The sequence below is a fragment of the Camarhynchus parvulus genome, chromosome Z (assembly GCF_901933205.1).
Source record: "Camarhynchus parvulus chromosome Z, STF_HiC, whole genome shotgun sequence".
Taxonomy (NCBI): Eukaryota; Metazoa; Chordata; class Aves; order Passeriformes; family Thraupidae; genus Camarhynchus; species Camarhynchus parvulus.
The window spans coordinates 46518662-46544819 of record NC_044601.1 but is presented as its reverse complement, the minus strand read 5'-3'; the positions used below and the strand labels follow the sequence as shown (position 1 = coordinate 46544819).

At 38.0% G+C, this 26158-nt stretch overlaps 1 protein-coding gene across 2 annotated transcripts in view; it reads right to left on the bottom strand.

Annotated features, from left to right (window-relative positions):
• Positions 1–1614: 1614 nt before the first annotated feature.
• IQGAP2 (IQ motif containing GTPase activating protein 2) overlaps positions 1615–26158 on the bottom strand; it is a 124023-nt gene continuing 99479 nt past the window's right edge. The window contains exons 18-38 of one of the 2 annotated variants that reach the window (XM_030969296.1): positions 25360–25502; positions 24269–24439; positions 21452–21535; positions 20681–20752; positions 20449–20518; positions 19944–20152; positions 19120–19269; positions 18176–18339; positions 17316–17540; positions 16582–16722; positions 16158–16242; positions 14480–14712; positions 12218–12350; positions 10701–10803; positions 9673–9814; positions 7914–8001; positions 6822–7034; positions 5819–5979; positions 4843–4986; positions 3705–3813; positions 1615–3241 (exon numbers count right to left, since the gene is read on the bottom strand). In XM_030969296.1, the coding sequence (XP_030825156.1) occupies positions 3128–3241; positions 3705–3813; positions 4843–4986; positions 5819–5979; positions 6822–7034; positions 7914–8001; positions 9673–9814; positions 10701–10803; positions 12218–12350; positions 14480–14712; positions 16158–16242; positions 16582–16722; positions 17316–17540; positions 18176–18339; positions 19120–19269; positions 19944–20152; positions 20449–20518; positions 20681–20752; positions 21452–21535; positions 24269–24439; positions 25360–25502 (2954 nt within the window). In that variant the 3' untranslated portion in view covers positions 1615–3127. The remainder of the gene's footprint in view (positions 3242–3704; positions 3814–4842; positions 4987–5818; positions 5980–6821; positions 7035–7913; positions 8002–9672; positions 9815–10700; positions 10804–12217; positions 12351–14479; positions 14713–16157; positions 16243–16581; positions 16723–17315; positions 17541–18175; positions 18340–19119; positions 19270–19943; positions 20153–20448; positions 20519–20680; positions 20753–21451; positions 21536–24268; positions 24440–25359; positions 25503–26158) is intronic. The other variant, XM_030969297.1, reaches the window with a different exon arrangement.

The following is a 26158-nucleotide window of genomic DNA, read 5'->3' as shown; positions in this document are numbered from 1 at the left end:
TTTTTAATTCTACTTCTTGCATATTTTTCAGAATTTTGTTGTTTTTTTTTTTAGTAGAGGTATGTTACAGAACAAAACTTCATTCCTGTTAAACACATCAAGTTTGCCGAAAAAGACTGCACCTGCCTAGTGAGACTGCTACATCATTACTGTTTGTGGAAGGAGATCGTTCTTGCTGCCAGCGCAGATTACCCCGTAGCATGTCAGAGGTGGGTAGTTACTGCTGAAAGATGAGGATAGAAACATACCTCAAAAGCAGGGAAATCAGTCATCTAGATAGATGGTTGTGTATCTAGTTACAAACTTTTCAAACTCACATGTGGCTGTCAGTGTTTGGATTTTCTGGGAATGAAGGTTGTTGTTTTATTCCTGTATTCTTTAAAAGAAAGTTGGACAGCTAAAGGAGGTCCACAGACCAGTGCAAAGTTGAAATAGAAAAATCTAGTGCTTGTGTTGGTGTTCCTGTCTGCCTGGCCTAAGCAGAAGGATGTTGTTCTGCAATTTTGCTGGTAGTTTTTTATCTTCAGAGGCTCTTGAGAATGGAAAAATTCCAAAATAAACTAAGTTAGCTGCCAAGCACTCTTAGTCAACTCTGAAGACACATGATAGAAAAATGCAAGCCTTGGGGTTAACAGGCTAAAACTATTGCCTATTATAATTTCTTTTCACTACCACTAGTTAAGGAGGACAAAGTTGAGAGATAGGCAGGTTGTGCAAAGAAAGATGCATTTTCTCCTGTAGCAAAAACTGATGCATAGGCTCATTCAGTTGTACTGGCTTTTTTTCTCAGATTTTGAATCAGCAATGCAAGTCTTTCCACACCACCATTTAATGACTGAAGCTGGTTTCAGCAAGTCCTATCTAATATTGAAGTCCCCATATTGTATCTTACAGTAGCCTCTAAAAAGCCTTTCTTTCTTTCTTTTTTGTTGTAGTTAGTAGCTGTCAGCAGCAGTGGGTGATAACAGAATCACTTTGCTCATTTGTGTGGTGCTTCATGCTACCATCAATCTTATGTGGGGGTAGAAAACATTGTGGTCAGTCCTGTTCAGCAGGGTTCATATTATTGTTCAGTGGCAAGGCCCTAAATGGAACTACCTAATTAAGAAAAAAAGCTTATAAAGGAGTTCAAAGAAATTAAATGGAAATTGCTCTTTGATGTGCACTAAGAAGAACAGGAAGCCCAGGAAATGGCTGGAAAAGGGGTGTGTTGGTACACAGACTGTACTATTCATACTTGTCATTACGTGGGAACCAAAGAAGCTTTTCTAAGCTTGCCTGCTCCAGGAAATAACTGAGGAATGTGCTATTTGCATTAGAACCAGGCAGGTACTAGATGTGTCAAGTGTATCACACAAAATTGCATATCCAGGAGTGAGTTACTCCCATAAAGACTGTGGCTCTCTGGCATGTCTCACCAGCACAACTCCAGGGTCTTGACACATTACCTCAAGAATCTGTTCTTAGAAGCAACATCACACCTGTGGCAGATTTAATGCTCAGCTAGAGTTTATTAAAAATATAGCCATTAGTCAAGTCTGTTGCAAATAAAAAGGGGAACAAAAGATTGGGAATTTAATATTCAAGTAAAATTCAGTTCTCTTCTTTGGAAGGAAAAGTCATGTGCTGTTTTCACCTTTCTATCCAGCTATTTTAAGCAAAGCAGGGTATCAATACTACAATGTTTATGTCAATATTGAAATGGTTTATACATAACCAGCTAGAAGAAAAATGGAATCATATAATAGTTTTTTAATCTTTTAATTAGGGATATTAACTGTTTTAAAGTAGTCATGTGTTCAAACTTAATGTCATACATTAAATAATACCTCTGGCAAATGTAATAATTTTTTCAGCTTGTGTAACACCACTGATCAGTTAGTATATTAGCTGAGTTTGTAATCCATATATCTGCCAGTGACTTGACACTGTTCTATTCCCTTACCAGATTTAATACTTATTTAATATTTGCTTTTATAATTCATTCCACAATGTCTCACTCTCCATCTTTTGAAGTGTTTGTTACAAGAAAAGTGAGAGAAGGAAGGATTTTCTATTGGTCACATTAACTATGGCACAAACTTTTTCTCTGTAGGTATAAGTGGTAGTTCCTAAGCAAAATCATCATCACATTCAATAGCATAAAGGCCATGAAGTCTTCACTGCTGAGCGGCTTTCCTCAAGTGTACTGGGGACAGTCAGGCTTAGTTGCATGCAATTTTATAAATCACTGAAAGAAGTTCTTTCAATTACCATCTAGATTGCAGCTTTAATAATTCCTTGAAATGAAATTTAGGGACCAAGCCAGTTTAATTAGGTAATGTTTATTTTACATAGAACAATCTCCAAAGAATATTTAAAAAACCCAATCTAAATACTGATTTTATTGCATTTATTTTCTTAAAAAAAAAAAAAAAGACAGACAGGCACAATTTAGGTATTCAAATACTTCAAACTGAACAACTGTTCGTTATTCAGATTTCCCCAATACCACTCCAAAGGCTGTGAAAGTAGAAAATGTCATTTTGCACGAGGCAGTAGTGCATTTAGTAGGAATGAATCGCAAAATATATTTTTGTGAAGCAAGTCGTTATTGTTGCTTTATAATTACCTATAAAATTTTTTGAATTGCACAATAAGTTTGCTTTGCAATTGACAACTGCCGCAAAATAGGCCTAGTATGTAACTAAGTATCTGCTCAAACTATCCCTTAAAAACAAATTAGGTTTTCTTTTGGTAAATACTTAAAGTCTAGTATCAGCTATATTATATATCTGAGGTAATTTTAAAAACGTTTCAATAGGAAGAGGTTTATATATTTAACTAAATTTAATTTCTGCCTACCTTAAAATCTACACAATAGCTGTGTGTCATAAAGAATATTTTGATTTGAAAATACCAACCCCAATGAAATCTTGAGCTGTTTAAATGAATAGATTTCTTGGTTTTCTGGGTTTTTTTATCAATGCTGAAAAGGCACTGTGTACATTCTTCTGAACTTTTGGTGTTTTAGGGTGTGTTTTTAAAATTTAACAAGCATCCAACGACAAACTTCAAATGTTTATAAGCAAAAAAATATCGAATAGACTTCCCACTGATTGATGAAGTCCATGATATCTGAAAGTACTCATTTTCCATAGAACTTCTTATTCAGCAAAAATATAAGCAAATTCACATTCACTTTAGCTTTATCAAACATTTTCATTACAGCCACACCTTCATACTGCATCTGAAGCAAATCCTGAAATGAGAAAAAAATCATTAGTGTCTGTCTAAATCCATACGTTACAGTAACAAGATGTGATAAACATCACCAACTCCAGGTTCTTCATAACTTAAACAATTGCAAGCAAGTATTGGATACACGCAGAAAACATTACATGTCCTCTAGACCTTAAGCTACAGATGGTCAGTAACAGCAAACCAGAAGAAATACTGTTTTCTGTGTATTTCCTTTTTTTTTTAGTATTTCCTGCTTGCCACCTGAACTAATGTGGAAGTTGATTTCATATAGTTGCCCCAAGATAAACATTAATTCAATGCCTATGCCCTGCATCCTGCAGAAGTTACATAGTTGTTCTCCACATTAGCTGCTGCTCTGTACTGATTGACTGGTTCATGGATACATGTGAAAAAATATTGAAAAAGTTTGTAGTTACAGGAAATACAACAGCAGCTATATGGCAAAGTAACAAAGTTCAAACCTGGAAATGGAGCTGCACTTTTTCCATCTCAACTCCTAAAAATTTTGCTTTGATTTCAAAGTCACCCACTTCTTCTCCAGGTGTAATATCAAACATCACATTCTTAAACCTTGAAAGAAGAAAGGTAATTGAATATATAGGCTGTGCAGTTTTGTATAATCCAGAGACAGTTTTGGGGAAAAAGCCTGCAGAACATAGAACTTTGACCACAAGCAGTGTCGTTGGTGTCAAAAGAATCACTCCATCCCTCCCTGCACTGCATTCCATACAGTGTCTTCTTAGAGACTTTCTGGTAGTATTGGTAATATGAAATACAGAATTATGAAGTCTTTTGTACTGGAGAAACAACCCCCCAAAAAAACCCAACCAAAAAAACCCCAACCAAACAAATAAAACAACCTACCAACTAAAACCAAACCAACAACAAAAAACTCAACAAAACAAGACGCCAAAAAAGAAAAAAAAGTCTTTAGGAAGTTTAGTGAACAAATTGGATCCAATACCCAGTGGATAGAAACAGGACAACCAGATTTTCCTTCTGCCATGCCCAAGCATCTCCTTGCAGGTACGTATATGCCTCATGTGGTTTCTCCTACCTGATAAATCCACTTGGTGGGGGAGGGAGGGGGAAGAAAAAAAAAACTGGAAAAAACTTTTCCATGCAGAAGGTGAATGGTAAGGTGCAAAGAATGGAAGACTTCCACTACTGCAGCCTCAAAATGGAAGAATAGAAAAGAGATGTTAAACCACCACATCTGTTCACCCTGCCATAGTGAGGAAGAGCAGAAAACCTGAGGGTTACTAAGTTATTTGAAAGTGACTGGTCAATATATGAAAAAAGATTGCTAGATTGCTACAACTGCATAAAAAATGGTCATTAATAGTGAGTCTGCTGCTAAACTTCCACTTGTCCGTGTAAGACAGTACTAGGGCTGGCTTGTTAAAATATTTTCCCAAAGTAGTAATACAGCAAGGTACAAAGTTAAAAAAAATTATGACACTTAGACTGTAGCATCCTTCTGAATGCAGAAGTCTGAGGCAATGTTAGCTGCGCACAGGAAATTGTTAAGATTCTTTTTATCAAAAGCTAGGCCCCTTCAGAAATCGTTGATTAGAAAATACTTGGAATTGCACTTACTGGTTGGTTTGAAGATCTTCAATTTCTAAGATGACACCTTTTTCATGAAGTCTTGCAGCTGTGTACTTTAGTGAGGTCTGTTTCAGCTTTTTGCTTCCCTTCATCTCCTCTTTTCCATCTACTTTAATTGACCTCCTTGAATTTCTGGAAAGAGAAGAAGAAAACTGGCTTTTGGTGTGTTTGTCAGATCCTTAATACTTCAGTTACTCTTCTAGCCATATTTAACTTACTTTCACTCTTTCTTGAACTTCTCTAAAAAAACCAAATTAACATCCCAAAAAATCTAAGAGTTAGAGGAATTTTTAGCATGCAGTGAATCATCTAAATATCTTGCCAATGATTTTGAATCATCTTTTAGCACTTCTTTCAATTCTATTGTGAAATGCAACTCTGATCCTCTTCAGTTTAAAATAGCAATTTGTAAACTTAAGGTGACATAAATGGTAAATACTCTGTAATTAGAATTAATTTTTATCAATGAAGCATGGACTAGGAAAATTCCTAATCATGTCAGTAAAATGTTTTCATTTTAACACTTCGGTGGCATTGGTGGGGGGGATTGCTTTCAAGTAACTCCATCATATCTGAAAGGTAAAATTATTTAGGCATTTATTTTCCCCTTTTCCATTCTAAAAATAAACCCCAAACTTTATAAAAAAGGAAGAAACCAACAATTACTTCTCAAAGCTTCATGACCTCCAACCTTGCAAGGGGATCTGTAAAGTTGCACCAATTAAATATATTGAAAACATCTACACATCACTTTACATAGCCATAGACTTTTCTTTCTCTGGGCAGTCATTAATAAATGCAAGACTTTAAAATCCAGATGCTGACACAGTTAACAACTCTCATGGACCTTTTGCAGACTGTCAATCTGTTGGAATCAGAACTTTAAACTACAGATTAACACCTGCTCTCCCTCTTGATAAAACACACTAAAAGACACATTAAAAGAAAGAAAGACTCAACTCACCTCCTTGTTAAGTTGTCTAAGCAAGTTTTTATATAGGTGTTGTAATAATTAATTTGTTCCTCATAAAATGCTGTCTTGGAGTTAAGTGCATTCAAAGTCTGCTGGAGTTTCACCAGTTCAGCTTTTCGATGATGTCTGTATCTTCTTTGATTCCGGATATCCTAAATAAATTTATTAATTTAATTGTTTTATTAATTTGAAATTTTAAAAAGTCTCAGTTCATTACCATTCCAATTTGTAATTACAAAATCTGACTTAATTACTGAGAGAAAGCACAAAATTATCCTGTTAGTTCTTACAAGAACAGTACCTGTAAGGAGTACTACAGTTTGTTCACATGGCAATCACATTGCTGCTCATATATAGAAGTGATGTTGAACTTTGCTGTGCTCTACAGGGCCTAACAGACCCAGAACTCAAAAGAAAAATGTCATTGTTGTGCTAAAGATAGTTGAATATTCTAAGGTTCTTACGGCCAGTATGGGTTGTGGATGTGGAATAGCATTTGTTGAGAATTTATCAGCATCAGGATGGGCACCACATTGGCCCACTATTCTTGTGTCCTGCCTAACCACAGCAGATCAGTGTTAATACCAACCAGATTATCTTTCATAGGGGTTTAAGGGTTTTGAAATCTTACCAAGACCACAGCCATTCTTAAATGAAACACCACCAAGAAATTCCAATTAAATTGGAATTGTTAAAGTATACAAAGTTATATTGAAACATTATAGAGAAGGAGTTAAATCATCATCAGCATCAAATTCAATATCAGATTTGGATAACAAAGGTTGCAGTTTTATGTCATTCATTTCAGACAGTTATTCAGGAGTGTACTGTCTCTCACTTATTTTGTCAGGGAACGAAAACAATTTGCTTTGTATGCGGATACTTCAGTAGTTTAGGGTAGCATTCCCTGAAAAATGTGTTTTACTTCTCTAATTGGAATGTATTTAGGCTGGATGTTAAACAACATTGATATACAGGGAAACACTCAGTTTACCTTAGCAATCTCATTTATAATTTCTTGGTACTTAGTTGCTGAAGACACTAGTCCTGCTTGTTCCAATGTCCGGAGATTTCTCTGAATTTTCCTTTTCTTTTGTTCTATTGGTAGCTGTCCATCTTCAAAAATAGACTGACTGTGCTTCATTTTCTCTGGAGTTTTGGAATCCAAGATGGCACGTTTTTCTACAAGTTTCAAATTCTCAGATTCCTGGGGTGGGGGGGGGGGGAAGTCCGGAACAGTTATTTTCCAGATTTTAATAACAGTTAAGAGTTCAAGTACATTGAATTCTCAAGTACATTGAATAGGAGATTTTCAAGAATCAGGGTGCAATCTTTATGTCCTATTACCACTTGGTCTCAAAGTGCCCCATTTACTATGCCTTTGGACATACTTTAGGTACATACTGACAACACCGAGACACACATTTGAATTAATCAAAATGTCTAATTCAGCTAGGCTCAATGACTTCACCAAGTTGTGGGAAGACTGTCCAGATCTCACATATGCACACACTGAGGTGAGCTAAAATCTGCACATTATTAGAATACAGTTTTGTGTGTCAGTGTCTATGGGAAAGACTTCAGCTGTGAGCTCTTCCCACTTGATTCCCGTACTAAGGATAGCAGTAGTTCCCTGAGATTTGCTTGTATAGATTAAGCAAATGAACTACAGGGTCAGGCAAGTTGAGTTACAATACTGAATTTAATGAGGGGGGGAAAAAAAGACAGAGTAGAAAGATTCACCTCAGCTATTTGTTGTATTATAATATAGGAGAGAAAAGACCATGTTTACAAAAAAGTAAAGAAAAAATATTCTAGTCACATTCTAGTGACTCCAATACAGCAAGAAAAAATATTCTAGTCTAGTCTAGCTCACAGCAAGACTTATATTTTGTTTCCATCTGAAGTTGTTTCCAATTATACAGTAAAAAAACCCAACTATACAAGTCTCATATTTTAAAGACTCTACATCTGAATAGTCTAAAACCGTCAACAAACACTTTCATTGCTATAATGTGATGGAGAAAGCTGTCAGAGATCTCTTAAGGTGTTCAAATAGCTATAATAAAATACTTCCTTCTCTTACCTGTTGTGCAGTGGCTGGTGTTTCTAATATTTCTAAGAGTGTATCCCCTGGTTGTGTTCGTATCACATCCACAATGAGTCTTTTGGTCCTTTTGAAAAGGATATGTAGATATTACAGAACAGCTATCACTGTATCACTTGTACATGTCATTTCTTCGACCATAAAAGTAGTAAACTCCCCCTTTATTATGGATTATTGGTAAAATTTACTTTCTAGCTTTTTATGTTTCACAGCTTCCTTTAACAACTTTGAGTATCTGGTTTCTACACAGTCTGAATAGAGAAATACATGTAAGCTTCCCTCCATTTACTTTAGAAAACAGACAACCCACTAGCACAGTAAAACAATTACTGTTAATAAAATACAAGCAACAACTCACATGTGGATTTTAATTGCGATTGTGACAAAACAGCAGACAGAAATGTAACGTTTGAAAAGCCTGAGCTACTCATCATTTCATTAAGGTTCGTATTTACTGAATACAGTGGAAATGCACTCAGAACTGCTGAACTTTGAAGGAATTTTTCATTTGATGCAGCGCATTTACACAAACCACTTAAGGACAGATGTTTCTCTAGCGACAACAGACAAGAAGCATTTCCTTACTAAAAAAGGGAAGCTGCTACACCCTGATATGTTCACCAGTTCTTTTCTTGGTAAGAATTTATCTCATTCCTGCTGCCTATTTGTTCATAATATTTCCAAGAACATCCTGCTACAGAATTCTATTAATTTAGAGGACAGGATTAGTGAAATAGCTCATTTTTCTTAACAATTAACAGAAAATTAAAGATGCAGCTTAAGTTTCCAAGGAAAATGTCTAAATGTTGTAAATATTTCTATGATAAAGCCCAATAGTTTAAAGTGATAGTCTACCTAAGTACAGTTGCTTCTTCAGAAGTAAAACATTACACCACTGAATGAATCCAGAATACTTATTTCTGATTTAAAAAACCCAAACAGCTTAATAGATCAGATTTTAATTACAGCCCGTGTCTGCCCTCCTAGTTATTGGTGCTGTCTTTCCATTTTATTGTGAATTTTGCCTTCATACACATAGGGTACATATAAGCACAGTAATAGAAGAGAGCAGCATCCACTTCTCCCCCTTTCTCAGATTATACTAGGATCTGAAGTAGGCCAATCCCTTTTCTGGATAGCTTGAAATAATGTCAAAAGATGAGTGCCAATAATGTGAAAAAAGTGCTGTTATATAATTAATTTTTACTATATAGTAGCCTGCATTCCAGTGTATCCCTGCAGCCAATTTTTTAAATTTGTTCCCAAGACAAACACAATTTTCTTTCCTGGATAAAAGCATGAAGCATGTGCTATTCCTGCTGAAGTAACAGTTACATTCTTTAAAAATGGCTGATGACAGTATATCTGGAAACTGTTTATTTTTGAGGGGGAGGAAAGGACATTGTAATACTGTTGACCCTTATAAGTGTAGACTGCTTTTCATCTCTGCTTTCCCAAGGCTGTGGCACCTTCATTAAAAAACATTTCCTAGATAATGATGCAGTCATGCTCCAAAACACAGATGGCAATATATTTCTTTATTCTGGAAAAACTGAGAGTTATTCTGATTTTTGTAAAAGTTTGAGTAGCACTGAACACAAACTGTCTTTTGAAAACTGAATGCACTCAGCACCTCAGAAATGTACTTAGGCAGGGTAAATATATAAAAAGCAATAGTTAAAAACAAACAAACAAACAATAAGCATTGCCAGAATATACATGTTTGAGCAAAACTTACTTTATCATCAAACTTTTGAGATCCTGATCTTCACCTTCTCGTAACTCATATTTGCTTGTTAGAGACAGTGAAATCTCTGTTTTTGCAAGTTGATTCAGTGTGCTTTCCCTGTTGGGGTCATTGGGATCAACAGCTCCTTCCCCTAAAAGGAAACATATTTTACTCCAAGTTTTCCAATTTTCCCACGATTCAGTACATGAAGCAAACAAGTACCTAGATGAATCACTGTAAACAATCAGAAATATTAAACTTATTATATAGCGCCTCCAGCTCCTTCCACCTAGAAGCAGTCTTTTTTTGGACATTGAACAATCAAAACAATAACTTAGCTATTTATAAGCCCAGTTACAATATTTTGGAAATTACACCAATACTTGCTTTTCAGCCTCCTGATGTGCAAAAGATTTTCATGTTGTCTTCTTAAAGAATAATACAAACAATGTAAATCCTTTATCCTAACATGCAGTGATAATGAAGAAACAGAAGAGTAGCAGCTATGTTAAAAGGCTATTCACTTGAATGTTGGTGTTATCCATGGCTCCTGGCTACTTTCTAAACAGTTTTCTAGAATACATGCAAATTAAATACCACTCAAATGCATTACTTTCTAAGAAGTTTGCATAATTTTAACAAAGTAATTTTTATTTGGATAATTAAGTATCAAAAGAAAAAATGGCTGGTTTTAGAATTTTCTGTATACTTTGTCTAAGTTTCTACCCAACACTAGCAAATCTTAAGATCAGCTTGTTAAAAAAAAAATCACTTGTTTCCTATCTGCACAACTGGATCATTCAAAATAATAGTAACGTTTGGATTTTGAATCACACATTTATTTTTAGAGTGAGTATTGCAGTTAAGAAAAAGGCTCAAATATAAGGTTCAATGTTACAATAAGTGTTTGGAAAATAATTCTGTAGTAAACAGAGAAGCAGAAGCTATTGGTCTGAGAGACATAAGAGTATTTAAGTCAAGCATCTGTTTAATTCTGCCCCCAAAATGAAGTTACCCATAAAGACAAAACAGCATACCAAGGAAAGATTCTATATCAGGAACAGGTCCCAGACCTTCCAGCAATTCATTCAGCAGGTCATTAGTCTCAGTGGCAATGGCATCCTGGTGTTCCAAAAGCAGCTATAAACAAATGTAAATGAAATCATCATCCAGAAAAAGCTTTCCTGGTATCATTATACTTGAAACTAAGTCTGGAAACTAAATATTGAAAAACACAGACCTATCACGATCAGGATTATGGAGGACCTTCCCAAGACCAGGAAGCACCCTGGATTCTGGGCTAGAGTTTGGAATTGCCCTTCCTGTAAAACAGCTTATCTTGCTTCTCCAGCTATTGTCTCTGGAGTGCTCAATATGATGGCTGAGCAGAAGATTTGCAATTAGGACTAACAAAGTCCTAATCATCACAGAATAAAGGATGATAATACCAAGCAGAGCATTTTGGTGCTGCATCCTTAACACCCAAAGGAATAAAGACAATGTTGGCGATCCACAGAAAGACACCTATTTTATGTATATCCATTCCAGTAGCTTACAACAGTGTCAGTGATACCTTTCAGAAAGGACTATATTTTCTAAGTGAGGAACAAGCTCTGCAGCACCCACAGCACCACCTAATAGACATGTTATGCCAGTCACTAGACTCACTGGAAGGACTAAGGTTCACATACAACTTCTGGTCATTACCTGCAGGCATAGGTCTGTTGCTTCAAAAATTAAAAGAACAGGCAAAAAGACAAACCAGAAAGTTTTTTTTTAGCAGATTAGGTTATTAGTTTTCACTTGAATGAAACTAACTTATAGAGTAGCCTACTGTGAGCTGCGTGTTCTACCTTTACCATGGTGTATCTGGCAGTATTTGAGAGAGATTCTTTGTGGTGTTTGTGGCCTTTTTTTTTTTTGACGGGGAAATGTTGTTGTGGGTTTTATTTTTTTTGACTTGGGTGGGGGGACACACAGGGGACATATTGCAAGCCAGGAAACAGATAGTAGTATCCCAGTTTTAGGAGGAACAAGTGGTAAACATTTAACTTACACCTTATTAAGTCATGCTTCAGACCGCAGTTATTCTGCTCTTTACCCACAGTAAGAACAGGAATGATATCACAGCGTCAGTTTTTCTAATTCTGATGTTTTCCTCGGTTTCCAAGAAGTCACATGACAGAATGCCAGAGCCACAATATACAGTTTCTATTCCCAAATGTTTTCCTTCAAGCTTTCACTTTCTTACCCAAGACAGAAGATCATTTTAAAGTTAGAAATGTCATGTGAGACCGGAACATAATTGGTCTTTCCCCTCATCAGAAAGTGTTACATACTAACTATTATTCAAGATGATGCTTTTGCATGAAAGCAGCATTTACATTTTTCCTAGGAAAAAAACAATCTAATATTCAGCTTCAGAACATTTCAGAGATGAAGTGAAGAAATTACTTCAAAAATAAGAATGAAAACTAAGCTTTCCCCAGAGAGTGCAAATATTTGATAATCTGTATACCATAGTCCATTGACCAGTCTGTTTTGATTGACTTACTGAATGGGTATTGATAATTTCTTCAATGGAAATGTATATGATAGGTTTGCTAAGAGTCACCATATCAGAGTATTCATCAATATTGAATTTCTCCTCTGGTTCAGGAACATCACACGCTGCTTGAAAAAAATTCCTAAGAGAAAATGAGAAAGACTTCAATAATTGTCCCTTATAAATTCACTTTATTTAGCCTGTATAAAAAAGCCACAGTCAAGTCTTTGTCTTGCATTATGTTTCTCTTATAGCCTGCAATCTACCCTCAATGTTTCAAGGAGGCAATATGTCAATACAAGTAAGTCTTCTCTTTCCTGGGTAGCTGGTGAAAGACTGTTTTAAAGGGGCTGGGGTTTTTCCCCTACTTAGTAAACAAGGTAAATTTTAAGGACTTAGAGAAATATCTATTTAATAGCCATTAAATAGATATTTCTCTAAGTTCTTAAAATTATAAAAGGATTTCCCTGTTATTTTATGAAGGCAATTCGCAGTATGAGATGTGCTGAGAAGGAATTGATTGAAATAGATGCACAAAATTCCCATTTGTCCCACAAATATTTATATTGCTGTTAGGCAGAAAATGAGGTGCTCAAAATGAGAGAAAATGTAGATTGTTTATAAATAGAAGAATCTTGAGAGGAAAAAATGCCAAGTGTGGTTGAAGTGTTACTTCAGTATGACTAGTGCACATGGTGTACTGAGACCTGCTTCCCAAAACGACAACTGGTTTCTCTCCAAGCTACTGACTTCTTCAGGGATGAGCACAGACAACCAAGAACCAGCAGGATCTTCTTGTAGAGAACCACTTTGTTTTCTGAAGTGAAAAGACCTGAAATGCAGCAGCTGGGAAAAAGAGGGTTTTGGATGATGCCTATGGGTTTCCTCCAGGAGCCATATTGTGCCAGCCTTATGGTGTTGAAGAGGATATGTGTTTCAAGTTCACAGCACCTTTAAAGTATTGGAAAAGAATAATTAAAAAGAAAAAAGAAAATGGGCTGAGATTCTTCACTTTGGAGAGGAAAAGCTGGGGACTACACATCAAGTTATACAAAATCACAGTGGTATTGCATAACATGTGTTCAGAATTAATTAATCAGTCCAAAAGCTAATGGACAGTAGGGTATGCAATGAAACTGCAGGAAAATTTTAATTTTAACTAACAGGTAGCAAACTTTGAAAGATTGCTACAGGAGGAGTTGTGAAGGCAGATGATCTCAAAGGCTTAGGAAGGGTGTGGACAAATTTCTGCACAAGTGCATAAATGCAGAGTAAAAGATCCAGGCAGGCTTAAAAGCTCTGAGCATAGCTAACACTGCTAATATTGTTCCAAAGGGGAACAGGCAGCTAAGGGCAGCCACTGTTGCTGTCTAAGAAGGGCTTAGTTAAAATACAGACCATAGGCATACAGATATTTAAGTTAGCTTAATTAGGAGAGGGATTATTCCTTTTGTAGCAATCAAGGGATGACTAAAGCAGTGCTCTTTTATTAGCATTTGTTATTCTAGCTGTAACACTTTCTACCTTATAGCTTCTTCATGTTTATGTCATGCATTTAAATACTTCATTAAAATTACTAATTATCTTATTATTATTAAAATTACTAATTATCGATCATACTTTTTATTAATTGAATTATCTCTGTGTCCATGGTCAACGTCTCTCAAGGAAACCCATTATATGAACAGTGCATTTGCTATCACAAAGGGCAGACACTAAAGACAGAAATTCTGAGTGCAAGTTTATTGCAAAACTCAACAATACCACAAAGTAATAGCAATGAATGGGCAATAACCCCAAAGAACTTGTGTCCCAGAATGTAGGAAAACATGCAGTTTCCTACGATTGCAAGATAAAAGAATGATATCTGTATAGAATCTGTCAGCAAAGATGAAAGAATAAAAACAAACCCTACAACTTTATCCTAACAAATATTTTTTTCTTCCTCAGACAAAACGTCCAGATGTCCTCCCAAACCAAAGCAGACATTGATTCGTCTGGATAATGAGTTACCACAGTCTGTTCTAAGTCTGTTTTGCTGTAAGGAACTGCAAGCAAGACAGCAGAGGTGATCTCAAATTAACGCACAAGCTAAAATACAACCTGTTACTCCTGCTCCAGTTTCCTTGTCAGTGAGCATTTCTCTTTGCCATATCACTCAACAATTTTAATGTTTTGAACAGGAAATTCCTATCAACAAGGAGTTCACCTCTCCTACTCATCCTAGAGGAAAGCTCTTACTCTGTAGGTATTTGTGAGGGCTGTGCATACCTGAACTTCTGGTAGGTCTGTGAGAGGTAAGTGTTCATAGATGACAGATGTTCGCTTTCTCCTTCAAAGAGTTTGTTAGAAGCAGCATGCTGGAGGACTTTTGCCACACAGCCTAGGTTCCTCCTCTGGTCAGGGTGTATCTGACCCCCAGCTGTTATATCAATTATATCAAAGCCGTCAGGAGCGACTATGGCCGGGTTCATGTAGCGATAGTACAGAAGGTTGCCAACAATCTAAAGAAACAGTTAGAGAAGAAAGTTAAGAAATCTTCCCTTTGCATACAGGAATGACACTTTACAAAACATGACCAATCATTTCTACTTCTAAATTAAACCGTAGGAACTGGTGCTACAAGAATCCTTAAGACACACATTACCTATGGGGCTAAGTGGAAGAACCTCTTACGTGATACTCCTCCTACAACATCTCTGTGAACATCAGTTATGGACTTTTACAACCACATTTCAATTTGATACTGGCTGTAGTTCAGCTAATGCAAAGCATGGAGCTAAACACAAACACAACTCTTCTAAATTTTGCAAGGTTCTGCTCCCAAGGCTCATTCTTTGAAGTGCTGCAGATACTGGCAGCATTTAATGCACTCGTTGATAGGGGGCCCATTAATTCTCAAAGGGACTGGACTGCAATGCAGCCATAGAAATCTAGAGAACAGATTTCCCCAACTGCACTTTCTGTAACAATCCTGCAGCATTTTCTGAAGATGGCAACTTCAAAGAATTCCTGGTCTCAGAAACAGACAGGACTTTGCTTTCTGCAATTTGCTTTAGCTTATATGCATGCACCTGCAGAACATCCAGCTTACACATTTAAAGGCTTTCAAGTGGGTACTCCATTTGTTATCTAAGTTTTTTCATGTGTTAAGCAGTTTTAATCAGTATTTCTGGAGTGATGGACAGTGAAGAATAGGGAAGTTCAGCTAAAATGAAAACCTTGTACTTTTAGAACCATGTAATTTAACACTGATAAAAGGGTCTTTATTGAAGTGCAAAATAGTCCCAATTTGACAGGGTTGTCAGCCTCTCAGCTGTTTAGAAGGCTTATGGAGCAATGCCCCTAAGTCCTCTAAAGAGACACCATGCCTGTGGTAGGGTAACAACAGCCACTGTGCCAGTACCATACTTACACTCACACCTTATTTTTCAGTCTGCACAAATGCTATTTCTACAACTTTTACAAGCATCTTAAGTGTAATGTAATCCAAGTGTAGTATAATCTACTCAAACTTTTCTTTTAGAAACCTTCCTCATTGGATTTAAATTACAATTTCTTAACATTTTAACAACTTTAGATAGGGGAGAAAAAAAGAAGAGGACTACAGTGTTCTCCAATGAAAGGACTGGTGATCACAAGGACCTCACTACCAATCCAAGCCCCAGGATGATTCAGATAAAGTCCAGCCTTGTCAGTACAGTTACTATCCAAAACAGGTTGAGCACCCTTTTCCATAAGAATTGCTGAGCACCCAGATTGACATACCTGGATTGTGACAACAGAATTCCCTGTTCCCCCTTCCTCAGCCCCTCTGCAACTCAATAAGAAGTGCCAAATTCCTTCAATAAGTGCTGCTTTCCCAGTTCCTTAGAATATTTAATGTTAATAAAAATCCACTTTGTCAGTAAAACAACAAGCTGCTGGCAGTGTGCCCTAGGAAGTCTACCTTTAATAGTTCATCTTCAGTTGCATCCGGGAATTTCGCATGGAGTGAGCTCTTCAGAACTTTGGCTATGTATCTCATTCCATAACTACATGTAGAACAGATGAAAAGGCAGAATATTGGAAAAGACTTAGATTAAACAGAAAGTAATCATTCTAGTCAGCATAAGTTACTGGCTTCTTGCCCACTCCCTTGAAACACTAGAATGAGTTGATAATGGAAAACACAAAACGTTTCAAGTACAAGGAGAGGTTTGCCAGGCTGCTAAAGCAGGGCAGAGAAACCACTCCCTCTACTGGGCAACCCATCCCAGAGGAAGTATCACAAGCCTTTGAAAGCATGGGAAGATTTGAAAGGATCTCCACCACAGAGGTTCAAGTGAACTGCACGTGAACTGCCTCTTGGAGAGTCCTAACACAGCACTTACGGCATCATATTGAGAGAAGAGAATATGGATGTGAGAACTTTGTCAGTTACTGTCCGCAAACTCTGAATAGATGATTCCAGTTTATTGACCACTTCTGCGTGTGTCAGTGCTTGTTCTGTGGTCACATCGTATGGAAGTTTGCTGCAAAGCAAAAAATTAAACATGAAACCAGGTTATACACATTTGAGAATAACAATTTTTTTTTCATAAGGGCCATCAGTGAACAAAAGTCTGACAAATACAACTGAAGCTGGATTTTGTTACTAAAATTGTTTTGTTGTCACAGATGCTTTGGCTTCCTTTTTTTGGAGGTAAGTAATTTGCTTAGTTGGGAGTGCACATGTTATCATGTACTTCCCTTAATAACAAAAGCAGAATACAAATATAAAACATGCATCTCCACATCCCTATCCCAGCATATCTCATCAAAAGCCTGGGACACTACTAACATGCTGTTAGTAAAACCTTGAGAAAAAGACTAAATCGTTCCATGGCATAATCTATTACATTTACAAAGATTAAGTAATTGACTTTGGAAAGTCATGACAATAAAAGCAATCCTTTCATTTTTCAGAACAAGTTAAAGCACCTGTTTGTCAAGCACCTCTCCCCAAAATTTCTCTGCTGGAGGAAGACTGAGAAGGGGTGCATAGGCACAAGTACAGGACAATTTGTCAGACAAAGGATAGGAGAGCAGAACTGAGGGGTTCCTCATGTGTATCTTCCTCACTCACCTGGCCTCACCAGTCTGCATTTCTAGCTGGTTTACCCATGCCTTGTAAACATCCACAGGACTAGTGTTGATTATGAGAGACTTGTCCTCCATGATTTCCTTCACCACGGGGGCCAGGAGCTGGCGCAGGGTGTTCTGCCCACGAGCACCTCGATTGAAGCTGACAACCATCTTAATGACAGTGGGGTTTCCAGTCACGATATCCTGGATCTGGTCTACCTTAGAGCTGTATCAGGAACAGAAGAGTTCTGACTTATGTGTGCAGTAATCCATATTTTCGAATCCCACACTTTAAAAACAACTCTCTTTCTATGTTGAAACCTCTTTATATAGCCTACTTCTTAAGGCTTTTATATAAAATAAAGTGGTATATAGAGACTACCATCTGAATTCTTCATGTGTATAGTTCAGAACATAGCATAGTCCATGGCAGCTAATTTATACCTGATTCAGGCCCAAATACCTGTTCAGCCAGTATCCAATAAGGGCATAAAATAACATTTCATTATTTTAGGACAAGCCACCAATCTTCATTTATAGAACATAAAATTATATGAAGAAAGATAATACTTTCTCTACCCTTACATACTCAAGCACAAACCAAGAAGCCCTAGCCTCTTTTTACAAGCTATTTTTTCATAGAGGAATATAGTCTACCATAGAAAGATTATATTTTTCCTTGAATCAGGGATCACTCAACTTTAAGAGTGACACCCAGAAAGCAAAGTTCTCTTGTAATAAAATTATGTATGCAATTTGATGGTAGTTTAAAGATTAACCACTAGCTTCCTTTAAGCATGAAGCATTCATTGAACTGCCTAAAACACAAACTAGCTGAACACTTTCTGTGATTGCACATACGTTATCTCCTCTTCTAGAGCAGTTTTGAAGAGTTTGAGAAGCAGGTATTCTTCCCGTTGATTGGAGGCATAGTTGTATAGAGTGAAGATTACTGTATCCATAAACTTCGTTGATTTGTTTTTTGGCATCTGGAAAATCAGCTTTGCCAGATACATGGGATTAGTCTACAAAGCAAAGAAAATTATTTGCGTATGGTTGTCCAGGACAAACTCCCCCCAGTTGGAGGGCAGCTCTCTACATTTGTTCACGCCTAAAGCAGTTATGTTCATTCAAATATATGTCAATTTTCCATACGTGTTTTACTTTTCTCCAAATCCTAGTACATAAGAAACACGGAATACTGCACATTCAGTGAGAAACTCCATTAAGGATTTTATTTGCAGTCTCTGGATAGCACCTCTCTGCATCTAGTCTATGTATTTGTTGACAATTAGAATTTACCATATGACAATAGCTATCTACCAATAAAACTTTGCATACTACATGTCTGCTTTGGAGGGAGTCTGCCCTGGCAGAATCTAAAATTCTTCTAGAAAAATGTCAGTGAGGTCAGATAAAAAAAGCACAAGAACAGATACATCATGTCCTGTGAACTGCATTGCAGACCACTTCCCTAGCACCACATAAAATGTACGCCACTAGTGACAGTAATTTATGTGGACTACATGGAGGTAAACATTTCTCTTCAGACAGAATGTTCTGTACAGACTGAAGTATGCTCAAGCAAAAACCAGCCATATTTGCTGCACACTTTAAAAACAACAAGGATTTTCTCAATTACAGGAAGTATTAGAAATTGACCATAGCGTCTGCTGCAGTCTGCATGTTATTTGGAAATATTTTCATAATCACTAATACAATCATTTAAAAAACAATCAGTGCAATATATTTCTAATTTTTCTTCAAAAAATTGCTGCCATGTTAATTTTTGCATTAAAATTTACCTGTAGAAGGTAGAATAAGTGTTGATAAGCCTCCAATTTTTTTCTTCTCTCCTTACTCAAACCTTTGATGCCCTGTTTGTCAACCATAACCATCTCTTCCAGTTGACTTTTGCTCTTTTTATTAAGTTTCTTACTGTGCAGTACCACATCCTGCAGAAAGATGATCAAAACTCTGGATTATATAGTCACAAAACAGGCAGATTGGAAAAATGAAGATTTTCCCAACCATGTTAAATGTGATATTACTCTAAGTGCCTTAATTAGCAAATTTGTGAATTTTGCTGTGCTACTCACTATCCAGTTTTTTACCATCTTCATCTTTTACCAGTATGGCTTATTAACAATGACTGTGTGAGGCCTGATCTCCTACACAGACTAATTAATGATTAATTAGCATTGAACAACCTGTTGAATATGATCAGAAGTCTAACACAGAAAATATGTAGAAGATTTTAAATCTGCCAAGTAATTACTATTGTCCACAACTGGCAAAATACAGTGACGTACAACTCAGGTCAACAGAACAACATCTAGCACAAGGCAGAAACATGTGAAGATAGTGCTCAATTTACCAGGAGTACTTTGACTAATTGAGGGTGACTGAGCACTAGTACAGGCTGCTCAGATTGTTGGAGATAATCAGACATCTGGACATGGTCCTGGGCAACCTGTTCTGGGTGTCCCTGCTTGTGTAGTGGTTTTGGACCAGATGACCTCCAGAGATCCCTTCCAGCCCCAGCTGTGATTGTGTAACCCTGAGTTCCTTCCACAAGGGGAAGTGCTCAGTGCACGCTACCAAGGGAGCCTGAACAGAGCCTGCTGACCTGAAGAGTGATTCTGTTTTTCACCAGCAATCCAATCTTTATGTCCATTAAGTTCAAATCCTTCTCCAGCTGTTGATTGGATCGAATTTTTGTAACCACTTCTTCCCTTAACCTCATTACTTCCAGTTCTTCTTGAAAGTCTAAGTCACTTTGGTCCAAGAGGTAGGCAAATTTGCGCAGAACAGTCAAGGGTGGATTTTCAGCACCAACTGCAGTTGAAGAAAATTGTTAGTTGATGCAATACTGAACATCCCTAAAGCCCTCAGGAAGCTGATCACTATGCAGAAAATTTGAAGTTTATGCCAGTTATGCAATATTTTTGTCATACTTTAAAAGTACAGCTATGCAAAATAGTTTCAGCTGTAGAACAATTGTGTTACAAACACTTGCACCTGCTTTTGAAGTTAAATAAGAGACTGAAATCTCATGTGAAACTTACAAAAAACCCTAGAGCACAATAACATACTTGCCCCCAAACTTACGACACCCAAATGTTACTACTTACTTAGTGTTCTGTAGTCCTCCCTGGCCTTGTTTGCTCTAAGAAATGCTTGTATTTTCACAATTTGGTCATTCTGAAAAGGATCAAGATTAGGCAAAATAATTAGCTGTGACACACTTCTGCTCAGAAGCATACTGCAAAACTTGCACCCTCTTTCCTGTTTCCAAAACTGCTCCTGCATACATACTACCATGCTTTAATACTTCATGTTCAAAATGGATAAAAAATTACTTACATGATCCTTGAAGTATTGTAGGCGGTTCCTGTAAGCTCTCCTTGCTAGCCACATTTTGACCCATGATTGAATCTGAAAATTAAATAAATTATTTTAAAAAGTTAAGGAACACTGCACAAACTTTTGTATGTGTGTTTAAGTTTACTTTTGAATGTCTGCTTCTGCAGCCATGCTGTTCTTATGTGCTCAGGGCCACAGATGACTGTACCACCAGGCTCCTACTGGCCAGTGACAGATAAAGGGGTTCCCACTAGGCCACTATATCAAGCAGAGTTCAGGTTTCTACCACCTGTGTGTAACATTATCTTTGGAAATAATTTATACCTTCAGGTTTCAGGTCTCAATTCTAAACCAGTTCCCCTCAAAAACAGGAGATTCTGTCACAATATTCCATCTGTGATCTACAATCCAATTGTGATGTAATGGTCCCATTAGCATCTCAGAAAAGTGAGAACTTTTCAGAGAGAGAGATTTGACAGCTTTTAAGGAAATGACACTGTCATCCCAAATGTTTTCTAGTTTAGTGCTGGGAATGGAGATGTAAGGAAATCTCTTTCAAGAGCCCCTCAAGTTTGGCAAAGCTTGTTGAAAGTCAAATGCAGAGCTTTCAAGAAGCAATTTGCTTAACCTATCAGCTAAACAACTTTGATTGCCATGCAAATTTCTGGAAAACCTCCAGCCTGTGCTCCTAGTGTCTGATTCCCAGGTGGTGATGGACTATGTCGAAGAATAAAGCATACTTGGTCCCCAAAACACATTGGGTGTTCTTACCTTAACAATAGCAGCAACATTGCCTTGAAGCACCTTTAACCTGTCAACATAGCTTTTCCTTTGTTTGAATCCTTTCCAGAAAGCCTATTTTAGAGAAGGCAGAAGACCATTATCTCTAGTAACAAACTCATGTTTATTAAATCTATGTAACATACTAAAATCATTAACAGCGATTTTTTTGAAAAAAGTCTGCCATTGTGATAAAGAGATAACAAAGGTATAAGTAAGGTATAAGTACACTTGCCTCTATTTTTTAATGCCCTCATACATGACATGTTAATTTTGACCAATCTCAGCACACTTTATTGTCTAGTGCTATTTCCTTCACCATCCTGAATTCATCCTTACTCTTATCACCAGTACACCCACATTCTTAGCATCCCAGTCACTGGCTTCATCCCACAAGTGACTTCCAACTCTTGCTATTACTTAGCCTCATCTCCCATCCCTGGAACAGCAATGGAGTGCCTCAGTCTGGGGACCATCTCTGTCCATGTAGATAACAAGATGATGATCAGGAATAGTCACCATGGGTTTGTAAAGTAAATGTGTAAGGGTAAGGGGAGAGCAGTGGATATAGTCTACTTGATGGCAGTAGGGATTTCAACACTGTCTGCTAACAATATCCTCATAGAGAAACTCAGGGATGCGGGCAGGATGAGTGGACAGTGGGGTGGATCAAGAACTGGCTGAACAGATCCCAGAAGGTTACAATCAGTGTCACAGGGTCTACCTGGAGGCCTGTCCCTAGTGGTGTCCCTCTAGTGTCACCCTAGTGGTGTTCAATGCTGTACTGTTTAACTTCTTCATCCATGACTTGGATGAAGGGGCAGATGCCTCCTCAGCAAATTCAGAGGACACAGAGCTCAGAAGAGTGGCTGATACCCTGAAGTGCTGTGTGGCCCTTCAGAAGGATCTCGGCAGGTTGGAGAGATGGACAAAGAACCATTTGAAATTCAACAAGGGCAAGTGTAGGGTCCTGCACCTGGGGAGGAACAACCCCAGGCACCAGCACAGGCTGGGGCTGACCTGCTCGGGAGCAGCTCTGTGGAGAAGGACCTGGGGGTCCTGGTGGACAAGAAGCTGGCCATGAGCCAGCAGTGTGTCCTGGCTGACAAGTACCAAGAAGGCCAGTGGTACCCTGGGGGCATTGGGAAGAGCATTGCCAGCAGGTGGAGGGAGGTGATCCTGCCCCTGTACTCAGCCCTAATGAGGCCTCACCTGGAGTGCTGTGTTCTGGGCTCCTCAGGACAACAGAGACATGGAGCTCCTGCAGTGAGTTCAATGGAGTCTAAAAAGATGATGTGGGGTCTAGAGCATCTCCCTTACAAGGAAAGGCAGAGGGAGCTGGGCCTGTTTAGCCTTAAGAAGAGATGACCGAGAGGGCACCTCATCAATGTCTGTAATTATCTGAAGGGAGAGTATCAAGAGGGTGGATCAGGCCCTTCTCAGTAGTGCTGAGCAAAAAGGACAGGAGGCAATGGGCAGACACTGATGCACAATCAGCTCCACCTGAGTATGGGGTACGAACTTCTTTGCTATACAGGTGACCATGTGCTGCAACAGATTGACCAGAGAAGTTGCAGAGCCTTTGGGGATATTCAGAACCATGTGGATAAAAGCCTGTGCCATGTGCACTGGGATAACCCTGCTTGAAAAGTGAGTTTGGACCAGATGACCTGCTGTGGTCTCTACCAGCCCTACCCATTTTGTCACTCCGTTGCATCCAGAAATTGTCCCTTACCTATCTGGACCCACATTGCTCTTGCCCTGGTCTCCTTTCCAAGTTAATTCCTTCAGCTGACTCTGTTCGCTAGCTCAGAAACAAACACTTGTCAAGGAATCCAATGACAGTGATAACAGATACTTTTACTGCTGCTTTTGCCTGTCATCTCTATCAGCCAGTGACACCAGCCTTGTTCTCTATTTGTTGTCTTTCCACAAGTCATTTCTACTTTAATGCAAATAGAAAGAAAACAGAGAATAACTTTACCTACATTTCTCCATATTTTGAACCTATTCACACAGACTTTGAATTTCCCAAAGTACAATTCTTTACTGGGCTCAGACACCATGCCAGAACATGAAAAGTCAATCCCAATAACAACTACTAGAGGTAAAGATATTTGTCATAATTGATTGTTAAACATAGTTACTCTAGATGAAAAAAATTCTCTTGTGTATTTTTTTTTTTTTTTTTTTTTTTGTGGGTGGGTGGGTGGTGGAATGAATTACTCCTAATGGGAGCTGGATATTTCACCATCTAAAACCAGTGTGCATGCCTCTGTCAGTGTTTGCACCCTCAGCAGAACATTTCCTTTTAGAGTTCAGCAAACTGGAAATATCCAAGAAATACTGCCAAAGAACACCACGGCAGTTGCCACTCCCTGTCCAGCTATGACTTCATGGAGCAGAAACAAACCACTTCCAACTAGGGATAGTCTAGTAAGGAATGTATTTCTTAAGTCATTCTTTGCCAAGGAATTTTTGCTTCGATACTTAACAAATACTTTCTGGTCTTGTACTGTGCATAGCTAGGTACACCACAAAAAATCTGAGCATGCCAGAACAAAGCCAGGGCTGTTCATTAATGAGCTTTTCCCAAGTAACTTTCACTGGAGGTGGATACAATAGATTCTTTTAAAACTGGATATTTGCTATGTGAAAGCACATAAATTTGTAGATGTAGAAGTTTAAAGTCCTGCTGCTGGAAACAGATCTGTTTGATAATTTTATCAGTTGTAGTAACCTGTCATGTCACCTGTTACATGCAAAAAGTAGCCCAAGCCACATTACCTTCTTGTTCTAGAACAATACCTGTATTTTGATGGCAGATGGTTCCTGGTTTTGAAGATAGGCTTTTCTCTCCTGGAAGTTTTTTCTGACTAAGAATCCCCTTGCTCGGGCTTGCAGCCCAACAATCAGATTTTCATTAGCAAGCCACAGCTGCTCTCTATTGTAATCTGCTGTAACTTGCCCAGCAATGTTCTGTTAAGAGATTATGGAAAAAGGTCATTTAAAAGACAAAACTGTCCTGGAATTTGTACTATGTTCTCTCCACCTCCGCAGTTCATGTTCACCCTATATCCAAGTCCCTCTGATTTACCCCTACATTTTAATCAGTAAGAAGAAAGAGCTGTGGCGTTACTGCTGAACCCTACATGACAGGTAACTGAACAGCTTTCAAGCTTCAATTATTCAAGTGGGTATGCGATTTTAAGAGGGTATTCTTTTGTACATTAGCAGGGTTCTGCTTTCCTAACACTTACAAGTGTCTTGTACAACTCAGACATCTAGAAGTACTAACTGAAGCAGCAAGCTCTCTGTTTTAGAAGGACTTACACTGACTCGAGCTCTTTGTGTAGAGGAGTAAGCCTGTAACTTAGGTGAGCTGCATCAGAACAAATTACTCAGAGGCTTGTGTGATCTGCTTTGTTCTGTTTCACACTCGTGCAAAACCTCTACAGTAAGGGAGCTAAAATAGCACACTCGTCCTCTTGAATCTGGAGATACATGAATGCTGTCAGAGGATTCGATTTAAACAGAAAATGGTGGTTCTACCTGCTCACAAATACATCATAAAATTATTTGTTATAGGTCAATGCAAAGTCCTATAAAAGGATATGGAAGCAATCAGACTTTACTCCATTGTTGTCTGCTGATGGTCATTAAAAGAAATGCTGTAACTTCCAGTAAGGAAATCCCTAAATCATTGTCAGACGCTAGACAGGAGACTGTGCTGCCTATCACAGTCTGCTTAGACTTAAGTTGCTGCTCTTGTCAGAAGCAGATACTGATAAAGTGACCTTCAGTTTGACCCACCACAGCCTCTTGATAATTTCATGTCTCACGCTCTCTCAAATGTTTATGTTGCTTTTGCAATAAAAACCGATGTTTTAGCCACCTACCTGGATTTCTTCAGCAGTTAACCATGAAGTTTTTGGTACAACTCCTTGGGGGGCAACACAGGTACCTTCCTCAGTTTCCACATTGTAATAGTAATCATACGTGGCTTTCATTACAAGTTTAATCCATGGACTATCACTAGAACCTAAAAGCAGTTCATACCGTTAGTATACATTTGTGTCCTGTTTCACTGAAAAATCCCAGCTCTCCCTACTCATTTCCCCTCCCTGTACTTGCTGTGAAGCCCTTTGACACGCAAAATCTCTGTATATCTTGGGCCTTTTTGTAGTAAGGATTTTCAGAATACCCTGCTAGGTGGATGAGAGTCATTCCTCTAAAGCAAACTGGTGATAAGGTTAATAAAACATCTACAAGGTTGGTACAGATCCACTGCTACCCTCTCCAAACCCTAACATGTCAAGTTAGTGCTCCTGAAACAGTGTGTCCTCTGTTTACATAATCTCTCATAAGTGAAACAGGCTGTGTTTATAAAAAATATTTTTCTTGTCTTCTGCCCAAATTCTGGACTTACTGACTCTTATTTCACACATGACATTTCCTATATCCACATCATTTTCTTGCTTATTGCTTTGGTAAACCAGCCTGCATCCTGACAGGCAGGAAAAACCTAATTTCCTCAGGGACAAAAGGCCCCAGGATAAAACTAGTAAGGCCTTAAAAATATTCATGTTGCAAAGTGAAACATGCCCATCTACTGTAAGAACGGGTGCTACACTGACAGTAATTTTTTTTGTAACCATTAGCTAACCTTGGCTGCTGTCAGCTCTGACAAAACATCCC